This window comes from Alosa pseudoharengus, unplaced genomic scaffold, assembly GCF_046254945.1.
Source record: "Alosa pseudoharengus isolate Yale_2024_CS ecotype anadromous, Long Island Sound unplaced genomic scaffold, YU_APseudo_1.1 YU_APseudo_1.1_scf_12, whole genome shotgun sequence".
Classification (NCBI taxonomy): Eukaryota; Metazoa; Chordata; class Actinopteri; order Clupeiformes; family Clupeidae; genus Alosa; species Alosa pseudoharengus.
In genome coordinates, this window is record NW_027468587.1 from 12748333 (window position 1) to 12765848 (window position 17516).

At 47.3% G+C, this 17516-nt stretch overlaps 1 protein-coding gene across 1 annotated transcript; it reads right to left on the reverse strand.

Moving 5' to 3' along the window:
* Positions 1-2707: 2707 nt before the first annotated feature.
* Positions 2708-6499, reverse strand: sox4b (SRY-box transcription factor 4b). Its single transcript, XM_076280153.1, has one exon. It carries the CDS (start codon positions 6036-6038, stop codon positions 4890-4892), a length of 1149 nt encoding a protein of 382 aa, XP_076136268.1. The 5' UTR covers positions 6039-6499; the 3' UTR covers positions 2708-4889.
* Between the last annotated feature and the right edge of the window lie 11017 nt (positions 6500-17516).

A 17516-nucleotide genomic window follows, 5' to 3' on the forward strand; every position in this document is an offset into this window, starting at 1 on the left:
ATGTCTGGACCAGAGGCAGCCTGCTTCCTGCTTCCAACAGGGACTGTAATTCAGATAGCCAGCCGCATGAGGCTGTCTCAGTGTTTAACATGAATCACTCACACACGTTACTGACACACTGAGGAGGGTCGTAAAGAGACTAACTCAGGCCCTGATGGTGACAGCAGCTATAGCTTCAGCAGCCCTCATAGTCAATTACATATGACATATGATCACACTGAAATATGCCTTTAGTGGACTCTCTCTCTGTGTGTGCGTGCGTGTGTCGGTGTGTGTAGGTGTGGGTGTGAGTGTGGGTGTGGGTGTGTGCGTGTGCGTGTGTGTGTGTGTGAGTGCACCTTAAGGGTTTAATGCTGCCACATGCTGACATGATGGGGCCATAAGCATGGATGGATCTTCTGGTGTCTCATTAAAAGGTACTGTGAACACATATAACTATTCAATGTGTCTAGGGCTCTTTTATACAGAAAAAACTCAGAGATAATGACAACCGTTTGACAATAATGACACAGTACTGTGGTTATATATATGTGATATATTTTCATTCATCACCCATCACAGACATTCATCACTGTCTTCATAAAAATCTTCATCATTAAATTAGTAAAACATGCCACCAACATCACAATAGGCCTTGCAATAAACTTTGTCCAGGACTTGGCAAGATCGTGTCACTGGATGGCTCATTTTCTGTAGGTCTACAATTCAGTGAAGAATTCAGCTACCCTTTACTTGAAGGAATCTACATAAGAGGGACATGACACTGTCATGACACATGAACTCTAACCCTGACCTATCATGACAAAAACCGAATGACACTTAATGACAGAAGCCTTATGTCATAAATGTTAATGACTTGTTTATCATGTTTATGACACGTTCATGACAGTGTCATGTCTCTCTAATGTACAGTAAATACCTTCAAGTAAAGTGTAACTAAGAATTCATTTGAAACCAGAAACTATTAGAACTGAAGGAAATCGCGCCAACCCTGTCTGCTGTGACACCCCACATGAAACAAATGTGGCGGAGAACAAGAGCTCCCTCTCTACAGTGTCTTTTAGCAATCCTTACATAAGCCGTCTGCGTTGGGCAGGAGAGGTCCCAGTGTTACTTGAGATCTCTCTAGCTGTCTCTCTCTGTCTCTGGCACACACACTCACTCTCTCTCTCTCTCTCTCTCTCTCTAGCTCTCTCTCTCTCCCCTTAATTTTTTCTGGTGTATGCACCATGTGCCCAGCAGAGAATAAAGCCATCAGCTTCTTTCCCTTGTGTGTGTGTGTGTGTGTGTGTGTGTGTGTGTGTGTGTGTGTGTGTGTGTGAGCGGCAAGGATATTCATGTAATGCTCCACTGAGCAGACAATGAACACTCATCCATCCACCCACACACACACACACACACACACACACACACACACACACACATACACACACAGTGACAATGCCTGCGATGGAACACCTCTGCTGGTTTTCAGTAGGCCCCTCGTTCCCTCAGCCGCCAGACTATCTGGCCTCTCTCACTCCTGTTATCGTCTGACACCTCTCCCTGGTTGGAGGGTTGGGGGGTGGGGGCCGTGCAGCACAGACCCCTGCTGAGATGTAAGGGGGCATCTGCGGTCGCCTGCACGAAACCCAGCAGAGAATGCGGAGAGGGCAGAGATAAAGGTTAGGTAGACCTGGGGGGGGGGGGGGGGCCTTAGCCGTCATATCCATCAACATTCTGGTTTCATCTGAAGGGGAGAGGTGTGTAGGTTGAGAGGGAGGTAGAGGAAGGTAAAGAGAGGGGTATAAAGAGATAGATGGTAAAAGAGAGAAACAGAGAGAAAGAAAAAAGGAGAGGAAGGTATATAGAGTGGAGGTGTATAAAGGAGTGGATCAGTGTAAAGGTTGTGTTTCATGTGGCTTTTGCTAACCGTCATCATCTCATCTGCCTTGCAGAATGGAGCAAGCTCAGAGCAGCTTTAGCTGGCCTCGTGTGACACTGGAGCACACACACACACACACACACACACACACACACACACACACACACACACACACGCACACACACAGTCAGCCTCATCTGTTGTTGCCGTTGCCTGTGAACTCACATAACAGCTCCTCCCCCACTCCAGCACTTCAATGTAGACTGTAGAGAGGCTGTGTGTGTGTGTGTGTGTGTGTGGGTGTGTGTATCCATGTGTGTGTGTGTGTGTGTGTATCCATGTGTGTGTGTGTGGGTGTGTGTATCCATGTGTGTGTGTGTGTGTGTGTGTGTCATTGGCGGCGGGGGGGGGGGTCATTCTGGCAGACAAGCAGTAACAGAATAACAGTGCGCTGCTAGTGTCAGCTTTCCTGGTTTCTGTGGAGGCACTCCCATTTGTCTGACATGATATCCTAATCGCTGTCCCTTGCTCCAGCCATCCCCAGCGCTTCACTGAGGGCTTATGGGCTCCGATGCCAATTAGCGGCAGTATACTGGTGCTGTGTGTCTGTGTGTGAGTGTGAGGGAAGAGATTCTTATCAGCAGCACTGCAGGCTTTAACTGCCCTGGCTTGACTGTGCTCGCTTGACTGCAGAGGCAGGTGGGGTCAGGGAGAGGCAACGTGGGCTGAACTCGTTTGCATGAAGTACAAACAGACTCTTTTGGGTTTGGAGTGTCAGTGTAGGTCACACCACACACGCACACACACACACACACACAGAAACACAGGCAACTCAGACAGGTCTAGAGTTCAGTTCCAGCTGATTTGTTTTTCAGTTTTATTTTCCTTCTTGAAAAAGTTATGTACAGAAGTAGGCCTATATCAACAATCTGACAGGCAGTGACCACACAAATAGCTGGCGTGAGATTGCTCTCCACTCAGAAAACATGTAATGGCATGACCAGACAAAACAATAATGGACACAACATATTGCACAGAATGGATGAAAATAAGGTTAATATATTTAAAATTGTTTATATATAATCTGAACAGCCCTCCCAAGACTAAGTAAGAGTGTATTAAGATGGCTGCTCTAGTGCCTGTCCTGTTACTGAGAAACAACATACATAAACACACAATCTTTTTGCTTATAATACAGTCAAATGTACAAAGATGTTTCCACATTTTTTCTGATTTTTTTTGCTCTTTTTTTCATAAACACAACAGCTAGAAACCTGAATTGGAAATACAAATTCTATTCACCATGCCATCAGATACTAAAACAATTGGCTTCATTGAGCCGACAAGTAGAAAAGATTAAATATTTAAATACAATGAGAAACGCAATACATAATTCTTGCGAACTCAAATCGGCATTTTGAAAATGTGTCATGTTAATATTCCATCCAGTGGTTCAAACCGATGCTATTGATATAAAAACGGTCACAAACGGATCACTTAAAGCTACAATCTCTCTGTATTAGGCAAGAGCCGAGGTGAGAAACGTGGTAGGCTAGGCTTATGGCCGCTCCAACTCCTTGTGTCAGAGCACATGTTTGCTGCTGTGCTGAAAAATGAGCCTGTGTCTTTAAGACGCCTGCAGGTTTGAAAGTGGAAATTGAGTCTGTGTCTTTAAGACGCCCGCAGATTTAAAGTGTAAACAGGAATAGGAGGCCGATTGTGAGATAACCAACCAACCCAGTTCTTAAAATTAGGAAATCCAAACAGCGATAACACACCGATTGACACCCCCTTTTTATATATTTCTGTACAAAAATACACTGAGAAAATAATCAAACGTTTCCTCTCTTTAAGTGTCAAAACTCTACATTTAAATATAAAAAACTCAAAAGTTAAAACTCTAGCCCTTCCTGGGAGAAGGAGACAAGGTGTATGACACGACTGACGAGAACACAAATAAGAATAAGAATAATAAAAAAAAAACTTTTGGCTGGTATATAAATACATCCATATAAAAAACATGGCATCTGTGTAGAAGAAAGAAATGAAACTCCAGAATGAAGAAAATCATAACTACTGCAGGCTAGATCAGTGCTTCCTAACCCTTATCCTAAGACGCACGGCACTGGATGGTTCAGATTTCTCACTGCCGAGCACACTTGACCGAGTCTCCAGATAGTTAAAGCCCTTGATTAGTGGACTCAGGTAGGCTATCCATGTGAGCAAGGGGGAGACCACCAAAACAAACAGCGCTGTACGTCTCTAAGAACAGGAGATTGGGAGAGACTGCTCCAAACTGGCATCTAACAGCGACTAACAGCTAGGAATTTGGTCCTGAATTGCAGAGTATAAAGTTCAGCACAGGTGTGAGGAGTTGTGTTTGAATCCTGACGTTAAGAATGAATAGCTGGTGATTTTTGTAAGGCGGAATCAAACATAACGCCACCCTTTGTCAAATAACCCTAATGCTGGTGGACAGTCTGACAGAAATATCACAGAAAGAGGACAGCTAACATGCATTTCTGTCTTTTTCAATATAAATGTTTGCCGTGACCCACCTGGTTCCTAAATTCACCACGAGGAAAAACAACCCAACGTGGCCCACATCTGTACCTCTAAAGACATCAAGTTCACTTGGCGATCGTTTTAAGAGTTTATCAAGTCCCTTTTAATTAAAACTGATTCAAATAGCCGACCTGAGTCCGCCCTTGTTTACGTGCAAATCAATCACAGTTCCAGTTCGGATCGAGTATGTATGTTTTCCTATCGGATCGGTCCGGCTCAGGGTGCACTCTCGTATCCTCCTCTTGTTTCTGAACCGACGGAATCAAATTGTCCGCCACTTCACGACCCCCGAGCCCCAGTCTGTCATGCCGGAAACATCACGGAGGCATGCAGTCATGCCGCGCGCTCACCGTCGCTCTTGCACGGGACTCATTCGGTACATGAACACAAACGCACTTCACCGGAATCCCTTTTTTTTTTTTAGAATTAATGCAAAGTCAACAACTTCTTGTTTTCTTGCTCAACACGTGAACACCATGTTAGAGATTGTTGACTCGAGCCAGTCCGCCGAGATCAACGCTGTCACCTCCGGGGTGCAGTAGTCAGGGAACTCGAAATGAGAACCGGATCCCGACTCGAAATGAAAGTCCAAATCCCGGTCCAGTACTGAGGACCCCATGCTGCCCAGCGACATGCTGTCAAAGCCCGGGCTAGGATTCACGTCCAGCAGATCGTCTTCAAACTCTTCGTCCGAGGAGGAGGATGATGATGAATGGGATGAAGAGGACGAGTGGCACACGGAGGGAGCTGGGGACGGTGCCCGCGTGCTGGTGTAGCGGTGCTGGTCCGAGCAGACGCTGCGCGGGGAGTCCGCGCCGTGTTTTCCACTCGCAGGCTCATCATACAGACTCAGGGGCTCGCTGGACTCCACGGAGCTGCTGAACGTGGGGCTTGCGGGGACCGCCGCCGATGATGAACTCACCCCACTGCCTCCAAACACGTAAACCCTCTTTGACTTCTTTTCGGGGATCTGTTTGGCAGCCGAGACAGACCTGGATTTGTAGAGGGAGTGATGGTCGGCGGCAACACCTGGAGAATGCGGCTCTGGCACAGCGGCTTTAGCGCTCCCTAGGACTGGTTTGTGCTGTTTGCTGGCAGACCTCGAGCCGCTACTCTTTCTGGAGGACGGCTTGGAGCTGGCGGAGGCACAGCTGCTGCCAGTTGGCTTCTCTGGCTTGTCGGTGCTGCTTGACTTGGAGCTGCTGGACTTCACCTTCTTCCTTGGTCGGTACTTGTAGTCTGGATAGTCTGCCATGTGTTTGAGCCGGAGCCGCTCTGCTTCCCGGATGAAGGGGATCTTGTCGCTGTCTTTCAGGAGTTTCCAGCGCTTGCCTAGTCGCTTGGAAATCTCAGCGTTGTGCATATCTGGTGACTGTTCCATAATTTTACGCCTTTCTATCTGCGACCATACCATAAAAGCATTCATTGGTCTCTTGATATGACCGCTGGGTGTTTTACACCACGCGGGGTCTAATTTATCCCCAGCCAAAGCCGTAGAACCGGGAGTTGGGGAAGAGGCTATGTCCAGGTCCATAGCTCCGGAATCAGATGATTCCCCGGCGAACAGAGCCTCGGGGTTCTCCGCGCTGCTGCTGCTTCTCTGAACCATGGCTACAAATGTCGGGGAAAATGCGCTCTCTCAAAAGTCCTCAAAACTGCTGGTGTGTGGAGCAAACTGTGCTTAGTTCTCGTTGTGTGATATGAGGTCAACCCTGAGAGGCAAAAGGTAAATGGTTTTACGGTCCTTTCCAGAGCGGGAACTGCTCGGATTAAAAAAAAAAAGTTCGTTGTTGGGGATCTACCACGCGGCTGTGCCAGCCCCTTGTCGCTGACTTTCACAGCGCCTCTCTGCTGAACTCGAGTAACAGTTGCTAATGCCGTGAAATAGTTCAGTGGTTATGTGAGCGCACTGACTGCAAAGCTCTCTCCAAGTTTCTGAAGTGGTTGAAGTCAGTCTGCATATCTCTCCCTCTCAGGACCATGTGGGAAGACAGCGCTGTTGTCTCGTTCTAACATCCACTCGCCATCTGCGATATGTGAGTTTTAACAACTGCACATTCAGACACTCGCAGCTTTATCCGTTTGCACAAATAGAATGGCGATAGAATCCGGCCAATCAGCGACTGTCTCCAGCCTTCCTTGCGCCAATGTCACGCCTCCCGCGCGCCCATTGGCTGAATAAGAAATCTAATAATAATCAGCGCGTGCAATGAGGAGCTTTATGTCTGACCTCATTCCAGTGTAAACGATAAACTTACTTTTAAAGAGACATGCTTAATGTTTTTTTCTTATTGCGAGTCAGATTGGATAGGTAGGCTATAGACGGCAGCTCAGCCAAAACAATACCTTTTGGCAAGGAATCATTAGTAGTTGAAAATTCCTATATTTATTGCACCTTTATAAACTCCTATTATTGACCTATAGAAGATGTATTACAACAAAAAATGTGTTTATTTTCCAGGTCTGCTTTCCCCCCTCTGTGCTGTTGTTTGGAGTCTGTGGTCTTGGATCACGGTCAAGTCTGTATCCTACGGTTTTTCTAGATTCCCACTGCCAGTGTTTTTGAGACAACAGAGGAGACAGCACTCCTTTGACAGCATGCTCACGAGGGCGGAGCCGTAGGGAGGCGGGCGCTCAATTGTCACCATGCCCCCCCCCCCCCACACACACACACACACTACCTCCGCGTTTGACTGCTCAAGACTAGATACATTAAAAGAAACGCTTCCATTCTAAGATAACCTTATTAAAACTGGCCAACGTCTAGTCTTACTGTCAGATGGGGCTGGCGTTTCAGAACAACTTTAACATTTTCACGAAAATAATAGATGGTTTAGAAGGTTTCTGTAGCCTACTCACAACATCTGACGGACCTATCAGATTGGAAGATCCTTCTGCTACCCGTGAACTTCATCGCTAACCAGTGGGCTTTTAATGAGAGATGTCAGGTGTCTGTGCAAAATAAATCAGCTATTATGAGCACTTGCAACCTGAACACAAAAACACTACAAGCATATCTTTCAGGAAAAATGCTGGGTGATTATTAGCCGCTAGATGGAGCTCTAGAGCCGGGAGAGGGACCAGAAAACGCCAAGAACGGCGCTAACTGTTGACAGTGTAACATCATGTAACAACCAGCGAATTACATAATGTTTCTTAGCCGTTCAAATGTACATAAATAATGTTAGTCCTGTAGACAAAGTTTTCAAGTTTCTTTATACTGGAATAGCAAAGAATGGGGTGATTAGGCCTGATATTTCTTTAGCTTTAAAATCCATTGGACAAAAGATGGATAATTCCGTCTTGAATGAACAAGGATGGAATAAACTTGAATGTAACGTCTGTTAAGCGCAGCAGTAGGCCTATTCGTTGGTCTGCATTCGTCCCAGTTGGTATGTGTGACTGCGAGGGCTTCACGCATCTGCTGGACTGTGTGAAGTGCAGAGAACGCCGCTTCTTGTCTGAAGTGCGTGGTACAACCTGATCCATTCAGAACGGGAAAATCAAGACGAACCAACTTGATCACCTGTGGTTTTAAGTTGTGGTTTCTGAAGAAAGAGTTGGAGAGAACGAGCCAGGGAATCTAAATGCGCAAGAGGGCGTGTGAACTATGCACATTTTTGAGACTACAGTTGTATGTGTGTGCATGTGTGTGTTTAAACCTTTTGTGAAGATTAGGCTACACTATGTTATTAAATGAAGCATTTGGCTGCAGTGGTTCTTTTTGTAGCCTCCCTCAACTGGACTTGACAGTCATCACGTGTGTTGACTTGACTACAACAGACCACTCAGACTTACTAAGGGAAACGTTTCCCTACCCGCGCTCACTGTCCCTTGTGCTGTCAAGCGTTTGATAAATTGGATAAGACACATCATTCACGCAGTCAATCCGACAGAGACACGTCAAGCGCTTTCTAGCGGAGGTCATGTTAATGTTTTCCATTAGCGGATGATTGTGCGAGTTTGTGGTAGGGATGCGTACTGAGTCCCCTTCCGTCCACCCACGTGGAGACGTCTCCTTTTCATCAAGTGCTTGTTAGCAGACAGTTAGCGTTAAGGTTCCTCTTTCCGTTCACATCAGTCTAAATTAAGTGACATCTGCGCATTGTCCATACACAAGATCAAGTTCATTACAAAGTGGCTGATTATATTTGAAACACATTCGCGATCCCACTCAGTGAATTACAATTGGGAGTGGGAGCATTCTACTTCTTTCTTCTAGCATTAGAGATACCTATGCTGACTATAGGCGGTGTGCTGACTAGGCTGGCAGAAGTAGTCAACTTCTTTGTGTCTGAATCGATCACTTCGAGAGTTTGGCCAGGGCTCAGAGCCAACACATTCATAAATCTGTGCCGTACTCTCTCTCCCCACACAACAGTGACACAGCACAGACTCTATGGATCCGGGCCCACAGACCATCAATCTCAGTATCAGTGGGCTGAATGTGTTTGAACAGCTGGGGCCAGTGCGTCTTATCTTATCGCAGGGACAGCTGCCTGCCTCCTCCCTGTAAATTATTGCTGGGGTCAACCCTGCTCACTCCGCCAGACGTTTACAGGGCAGGGAGACTGGGGTTTTTCGGATGTTCAGGTGGGGCAGTTTGCACATCTGCCCCAAGAGGCGCCACCCAGCTTGCCTGAGTGCTTGCCTGTCTGTCTGTCTGTCTGCCTGCTTGCCTGTCTGCCTGCTTGCTTGCCTGTCTGTCTGCCTGCCTCCCTGGTGTTACAGATGCCACTCTGCGAATGCAGACATAAATTAATTGTGAACTTTCTTGGGCAGAGCAGGGCACTGACTCTCCTCTCGTACTGTATTCACAGACCTCACCCAGACATCTGCCCAAACCTTTGCCCTGCTGCAGGCCTTGACTGCCCGCCGATGGCCCTATCTAGGCTCGTAAAGCGTAAAGAGCAGGCAGACTCTTCCTCACCTGATAAGGGAGACAGGTGGCGTGCGGCAGGTGTTTTCAGCCATACCTGAGTGCCTCGTGTCTGTCAGCGGGAGAGGAGAAAGGCCAGTCTTGAGGGAGAGGCTTTCCAGGACGCACGCAGACATATGTAGATTCCTGTCGGGGCCTGGCGACTTGTGGTTCTGTGGCTCACGGTCTTAGGGGAACCAGTGTGAGTGACAAGTGAAGCCTCTCCGGGATATTCTGCTGTGTGTGTGTGTGTGTGTGTGTGTGTGTGTGTGTGTGTCATGTATATTCAGTTCTCTTCCTTTGGGGAAAGCGAGTGGTGTGACATGCAGACAGGGTTCAGGTGGGTTCAGGTGGTTCCTTACATCCCTCACACGCACACACACACACACCACTAAGAGGGGATTGTGACAGAGTGTATGACAGTGTGTGACAGCATATGTGTAAAAAGAGTGTGTCACAGAGGTAGGACAGCCCTTCTCGTCTCTCTCCACTGAGGTGCCTGACTCAGAGACACACACACACACACACACACACACACTTACAGACCACTCTGGGACACAGGGGATTGCTGGGGCAGGGATCTGTTGACATTCCTGTGATGTCTATGGAAACATGCTTGCACCCAGTGACCCAAGTGTGTGTGTGTGTGTGTGTGTGTGTTGCTTGGGGCAGTAGACACTAAAATTAAGTCAGTTCAGTTTACTATTTCCATACACGAATACACTCAAGCTTGTTTATACAAAGATTGTAAGATGTGTCTTTAAGCAATCATAGTATATCTTGGGTAGTTGTGTTGAAATAGTGATTATGTTTGTCCAACGAGGCCTAAATAACATGATTTGCTCATGTTATTGCTCATGTTGAACATGCTCAAGAAACAGACTGCAAAAGTGGGTTTGATGTGACTGGACACAGACTACACAGTTGTGATGTCATTCTGTTGATACACACATTAGGCTGTTGTGGGAAACACTCCGTCGTTGGAGCTCCGATACAGATGTTCGGTTCGGCGTCATATGCAAAGTGACTTTAGAATCAATCCACCTAGGCAAATGGGTCATGACTTCCAGATTACCTCCATGCCTGGCCTCGTTTGATACAGTATGCCAAAAACTGTTGGTGCATACTGGGTGAGATTTGCATTCATCCCATCCTCAGGGTGTGGGAGCGTTTTGAGCAATTGTTACCAATAGCCTTCATATATCTTACAGTACAGAAGTATCGTGCTCACTCATTGTTGTAAAGGGATGTTTCCTATTCTGGCAGGTGCTGAGCGTATGCCCATGTTTGCTTTTTAATGTAGTTTCCTGTTTTTACTTACTGCAGGTGCAGCAAAATTAAAAATAGCACTTTTCTTCAATTCAATTTTGTTTAGTGGTTTTCATGACAGCATTGTACACAGGTCATAATTTTAGAATATGTTGTCATATACACTTATGTGTTTATGATCTGGCATAATTTACCAAACAAAACAATTATAATATATATTAATTCATTCTCTTTCATTCTAGTTCTTTATCATTGGACAACTACATTCAGGTATGCTCAACAAATCTACTTATACAGTATGCATGCCATTGGACAGACTTTCTCTTAACAGCCCAGCCGATGCCAACACCCGCCTCAACCCCAGTGTAATGCGAGGGACATATTCATGATGACCACAACATTAAACATGATGGGCAAGGTGGGCAGTGGAGCGTGAGTTATTATGGGATGTTCAGCATACAGAGTGGCACCCAGAGAGTGTGTGGGGGGGGGCATATGTGCGGGGTGCTGAAGGGATGAAAGAAAGTGCAGATTTGGCAGCTCGGGGGCTGGGTGTGTGTGTGTGTGTGTGGGGGGGGGGGGGGGGGGTTGGGGTGGACTGTAGGAAGGAGAACAGTCCTCATAGGTGCTTCCCACTTATTCCGAAAGCCATCTGGAACCCTCAGGCCCAGATCCACTCGCGTGTTAGTAGGGATTGTGGGTAGGATCAGATCCATAACACTTCACTGTTTCAGTAATGTGTGAAGGTGATCAAGGTAATTGGGAGTAAACACCAAGAATACCTCAAAGCATCACTCTTGGAAGAAAGGTCCAACAGGAGAGAGAGAGAGAGAGAGAGAGAGAGAGAGAGAGAGGAGGAGGGAAAGTGAAAAGAGAGGAGGAGAAAGCGGAACAGTGAAAAGAACAGACAGCGAAAAGAAAGAGAACTAAGAGAAATGGATGGATGGAAAGAAAGTGTCGATGGGGACAGGGAAGAAATGCAGAGTCAGGGGAAGGAGAGAGAGGGAGAGAGAGAGGAAGGAGAGAGAGGAAGGAGAGAGAGCGTTGACCTCTGGCCTGACCTGTGGGCAGGAGCGGTATGCTGTGGGAACTGCAGGGGCAGCCAGGTCAGGCCAGAGCAGCCACTGTCCTCTCCATCAGAGAAACATATGGAGCATTAACACACCTGCACACAATTCAGAGATCAGGGTCAGAGGTGACCCTGTTTGTACTGTCACTCATACACACACACACACACACACACACACACACACACACTCAAACTCAAACTTCATAACATACAGTAAATTCTGTAAGTAAATTCTGTGTGAGTGAGGGACTGCAGTGGACGTCTGATCTAGCCTCTGTGATCTCTTCTGCTGTACGGGGCCAGACAGCACCTTGGGCCTGGACCGACATTCGCCCTCAGGTCTGTAGTTATCTGTAAAGAAGAGCAGACAAAACAGGACACAGGAGAGAAATGAAGGAGAGAGAGAGAGAGAGAAGGAAGAGAGGAGGATAAAAGAGAGTGATGTGTGTGGGTAGGAATGATTCCATTCTTCAAGTTGCTCAAGGTCTCTTCAGCACTACTACTCATCCCGGCATCTCAGACTGTCTGTAGCACAAAGCTAAATGACCAAGCCAGCCAAGCCCTGCCCTTGTCTGGACCATGCCCTCTCTCTCTCCACCCCTCTCTCCTCTCCTTCTCTCTCTCTCTCTCTCTCTCTCTCTCTCTCTCTCTCTCTCTCTCTCTCTCTCTCTCTCTCTCTCTCCCTCCGTGCAGAAGGACAGTGAGTGATGTAGCACGCTGTCAGCAGTCGCCCCATCGCTGAGGAATCTCTGACAAACAGTCCGCCAGATGCAGCAACCGAGACAGAGACGGAGAGACGCGAGGAGAAGGAGAACAGAAACAGAGGGATGAAGTGAACAGTAATGAGAGACAGAGTGAGAGAGAGAGAGAGAGAGAGAAAGATGAGGAAAAAGAGCCATCAGAAAGTCCCTGCTTCTCCCCGACGCATTGCGGTATCAGCGGACCACGTACCCCAGAAAAATCCATCCAAATCTGCTCCCTCTCGGATCTTAACGCCTCTCTCTGTTCCTCTGCCTCTTTTGTTCGCCGTGTCTTCATCCACGCCATCTGTCTCACTCACCGTTGTTCCATCGAAGAAAAGCAAAGCGAGAACAAGCGAGCCGTCTCTTCTCCCCTTTTCCTGCCCGTGCGTCTCTTCGCCGTCATCTCATTGTCTCGTCTCGTCTTACTAGCAGGGCAGTGGGCTGCCCTTCACCAGCGTCGGCTGCAAAGAGAGAGACAGAGATAGCAAATCAGAACAGCTGGAGAGCTGCAGATCATTTGGGATCAAAAGTGGAGCGTTGCGGCTTTGCCTGGAAGTTGGTGACAGCTGAGCGGAGAGTGTCCGTGATCCTGACAGCGAGTCGAGCGTTTCTCACAGTGCCTGTGTGCGTGTGTGTGTGTGTGTGTGCACGTGTGTGTCCGGCGCGCGCGCGTGTGTGTGTGTGTGTGTGTGTGTGCGTGCCTCACCCTTGTTCACTACGCTAGATGGCGGTGCTCCGTGTCCTTCATCTCTTCAGAACTGGGTGTTTCGTGCCTTCCTGTGAGATGGAAATATTAAGGGCCCTTCTTGACCTTCGTTCGCTCTCTCTCTCTGTCTTTCTCCCTCTCTCTTTCTCTCTCTCCATGCCTGATTTCTGCCTTCTCTGACATCCATGCCCAACTGTGTCTCTGCATCTGTCCGCCAGTGGGGTGGTACAAACTGCCAAGAACGATGTTTCACCCAAGAGAGAGAGAGAGAGAGAGAGAGAGTGTGAGTGTGGGAGAAAAGGCGAGACTTAGAGCGCGAGCGCAAGAGAGAGAGAGAGAGAGAGAGAGAGAGAGAGACAGAGAGAGAGAGAGAGACAGAGAGAGTAAATGTACTGCAGTATGGTGCTGTGTAGCATAGCGCAGCGCGAGAGCCGGAGTCTCTGAGCCAGACACACTGACCTACATCGGCGAGACCAGCCCTGTCTGCAGCGAGCCAACTAGAGAGCAGGAGCCAACATTACCGCCAGAATTCTGACTAAAGCCCTCCCTCCTCTCCACTCCTCTCTCCTCCCCTCCCCTTGTATCCTCTCCTCTCCTCTTCCCTCCTCTTCCTCTCTCCTCTTCCCTCCCCTTGTATCCTCTCCTCTCCTCTTCCCTCCTCTTCTGTCTCCTCCTCCTCTTTTCCCTTTCCTCCCCTCTCCACACATCTGTCATCCCTCTCTTCCACTGTTCCGTCTTTTCGCTGATTCCTCTTCCTATCCTCCTTTTCTCTGCTCTCTTCTGTCGTTCCAAGAGCGCTGGCAGCTGCGGACGAGCGAAACCCAGCTGAACGAAGCACGCGTAGCCACGGCGACAGCAACAGCAGCAGCCTCTCTTACTGCAAAGAGAAAGAGATGGAGAGAAGAAAGGAAGAGAGGAGAGAGGAGTGGGGAGGGTGGGGTGTGTGTGTGACGGCATCTTCCTCTTTTTTCACTCCCCGTCTCCTCTTTTCCAAATCTCCATCTCCCCCTTTCTCCTCCTCCATCTCTATCTGCTCTCCTCCCCCTTTTTCCCCTCCTCTCACAATGGTTATCGTCTCTCTCTCTCTCTCTCTCTCTCTCTCTCCATGAGTGTGTGTGTGTGTGTGTGTGTGTGTGTGTGTGTGTGTGCACGAGTGTGTTGTGCAGGGCGTTATCTGCACCCTGAAGATGAGCGATGAGCACAGTTCCAGCTGCTATCTCTCCCAGACGCTGATGAGCAGGGCTGTGCGAAGAGACGCTTAAATGCCTGTGTCTGCACAGATGCTTTTGTGCCCAAATGTGCTGTATGTCTGCACCAACCTCTGCACATCTGTGTCTGTGTGTGTGTGAGTGTGTGTGTGTGGTGTTTAGGGTGACAGGGTGTCTGTGTAGGGATTTGGAATGTGCATAGAGCTATTCCTTTCTTTTTAGTAAATTGGAGTTGCTGTTTTGGAGGTGATAAGAGAGAGAGAGAGAGAATGGGGGGGGGGGGGTGCATGAATCTGAGATGGCAACACAGACTGATAAATGAGTGCAGCACTCGTTTTCCTCTCTTCTGTCCTCTCTCCCCATCATACCGACTATAGTAGCTATTAGTAGCACCATCAGCTAATATCACCAGTACACCAGTAACTATAGTTTGCAGTACAGACAGGGTAACCTGTGAGTGTGTGTGCAGTACAGACAGGGGTAACCTGTGAGGGTTTGTGCAGTACAGATGGGGGTAACCTGTGAATGTGTGTGCGTTACAGACAGGGTAACCTGTCAGTGTGTGTGCAGTACAGACAGGGGTAACCTGTGAGTGTGTGTGCATTACAGACAACAGACAGAGGTAACCTGTGAGTGTATGTGTGCAGTACAGACAGGGGTAACCTGTGAGTGGGGGGGGGGGGGGGTGACAGGGAATTTCAATAATTAATCAGAAACATCCATCCAGTGCCAATCTAGCCCACTCTCTCTAATTGGCTTTTTCAGAATAATCAGAATATTTATGCTGCTCTGCTCAGTCGTCTGTCACGCTGTGATCTCCCTCAGTCAGCCCTCACAGGAGCGCACATGGGCATCACATGGGCACACATGGGCATCAGGGACACTCTGGGGGGGGGGCATTATTTTTTCTGTGCTTATGTAGTTTCTTAACTGTCATTTATGTAGGCAAGTCTAGTAGTAGGTGGCATTGAACTTTGCCTACTATGCCTGTGTGACTGTATGACGTGGTGGGATGTGTATTTATATGATTTGTGTGTCTGTATGACGTGGTGGGGTGGTATAGACCCTTTCAACAATAAAAACAAAAACAATGCTTGAACGTTATATTTGGGCCCCAATCGACTTCCTCTGCATTAAGATAACATATGGAATGTTAAAATGGAAGTCTTGTGGGGCCAACTATGATGCTGATAATGGAACTCTCTTGAAAGGGTCTATATAAATGATTTGTGTGACTGTATGACGTGGTGGGATGGGTATATATATGATGTGTGTGTTTGTACCTATGTAAGGTGATTGTGTATCTGGTTGTGAGGGTCTGTGGTTGTGTATGTGTGTGTGTGTGTGTGAGTGTGAACTATCTATTGTAAGTACATATCTGGAACATGGATGCTTCAAAACATATTCCTAGTGCAGCAGCTTTTTTTTTTCTTTCTTTTTTTAAACACATTCTGGTGTGATGAGTTCAAGATAACGTGTGAGAAATGATTATAACCTGCAGGACAAAGCCACATGCTTTCACTAGAACCAGACAAGCCTCTGTCATTTCCATCAGGAAAATGTCTCCCCTCTAAAGCAGCCCAATCACTGCTGTAAATCTGTCCTGCCATGACACACTGTCATTAGTCAGACACTGACCTTTGCTGCATGTGTCTCTCACATGAGTATACCAAGAACATGTCATGTATATACCTGTAGTGCAATGTTTTAATGATGTTATATATTATATGTATTTCTTGATTTTTATTTAATTTGTGTAGTTTCCACAAAATACATGTCATAAGTAGGGGCCGGCTTGCATGTCCGTTGTATGGTATACTAGTGTGTTGCTGTACCAGTTAATTTCTCTGTGTTGTTATGTACACAGACATTTGTATAAGTGAAAGAGGGATATCGTGCACCAACCATTATTATTTTGGGTAGAAATAATAATAAGATAGAAGATGAGAACATCTTTTGAAATTTCAGAAGCCGCTTATTGCCTAGTTCCATTGTTCCGACAGCTGGACCAATCACAGAGCTGCAAATCACCAGAGTTCTGTCTGCTGTCTGTGTGTCTGTGAAAATGGCCACACAGGAAATGAGTCCAGACTCACAATCAGCAGGTTTCGTCGCTGCAGCAGCGGTGATGACGGCGGCACCTGTCCCCATCCCTTCTGCGCGCCCGGCCCCGGCCCTGCTTCCTAATCAGAGCTGTGTGGACGTAACAAGGCCTGATTACCTCCACCGCTCCCGGCGGCACAACCCAGATGCTGCTGTAATAACACCCCCCCCCACCACCACCACCACCATACATTCAGCCTTTTCTATTCTCAGGGAGATCAGGGTTGATATAGGGGGTTTGTGTATGTGTGTGTGTGTGTGTCTGTGTGTGTGTGTGTGTGTGTGTCTGTGTGTGTGTGTGTCTGTCTGTGTGTGTGTGTGTCTGTGTGTGTGTGTGTGTGTATTCTAAACTTTTGCACACCGCCTAGTATAATGAGGATTGTTGCGTTCCAATCACACATGTGGTGGGTTTTGATTAGTCTTGACACACACGCAGACCTCTCTTTTCATCAGTGAGAAAAATAGCCTCCCTGTCACCGACATTACCAGGCAGGCCCAGGGTGATCTCTGCAGGCTGGGCTAACTGTGTGTGTGTGTGTGTGTGTGGGGGGGGGGGGGTTGAGTCTGGCAGTGTCAGTTTAAGTCCATGTCTGTAATAACAAATGGATGATGATGGCCTGAGATGGCTCATTGTGACTTTAATTCATGTGGACTGTCTTCACTGAATAAGAAGTACCAGCAAGTATACTGAAAGGTTCCGTCAGTTAAACAGAAGTCTCCAAAAAAAAAAAAAAACCTCCACTGTCCCTATCAATTCCAAAGCATTTGCATTAGACTGAGGTCAGTCATCATGAAATGACCTGTAAGAGCAACCCTTGCCTTGTGATGCTGTGTAATGTTATGGATCACACGTTCCGATTAACGTTATGTTAATCTTTTCTTGATATCTATTTTAACATTTGGTGACATATGGTCTAAATAGTTAATTGATTGTAGTATTGGAAATCTGCAAGACTGCAATTCAATTCCCCTGGCTGGCCACTGTTCGTCGCCATTTTGTTAGCGTTTCTTGCCCACCAGGTATCCATGGTAATCACGTGACTGCAAAGTATGAATAGGACTCCTAGTAGG

What these genes read in the sequence shown, in the direction of transcription:
- sox4b (XM_076280153.1), bottom strand. Translation starts at nt 6,038, where the DNA reads ATGGTTCAGAGAAGCAGCAGCAGCGCGGAGAACCCCGAGGCTCTGTTC.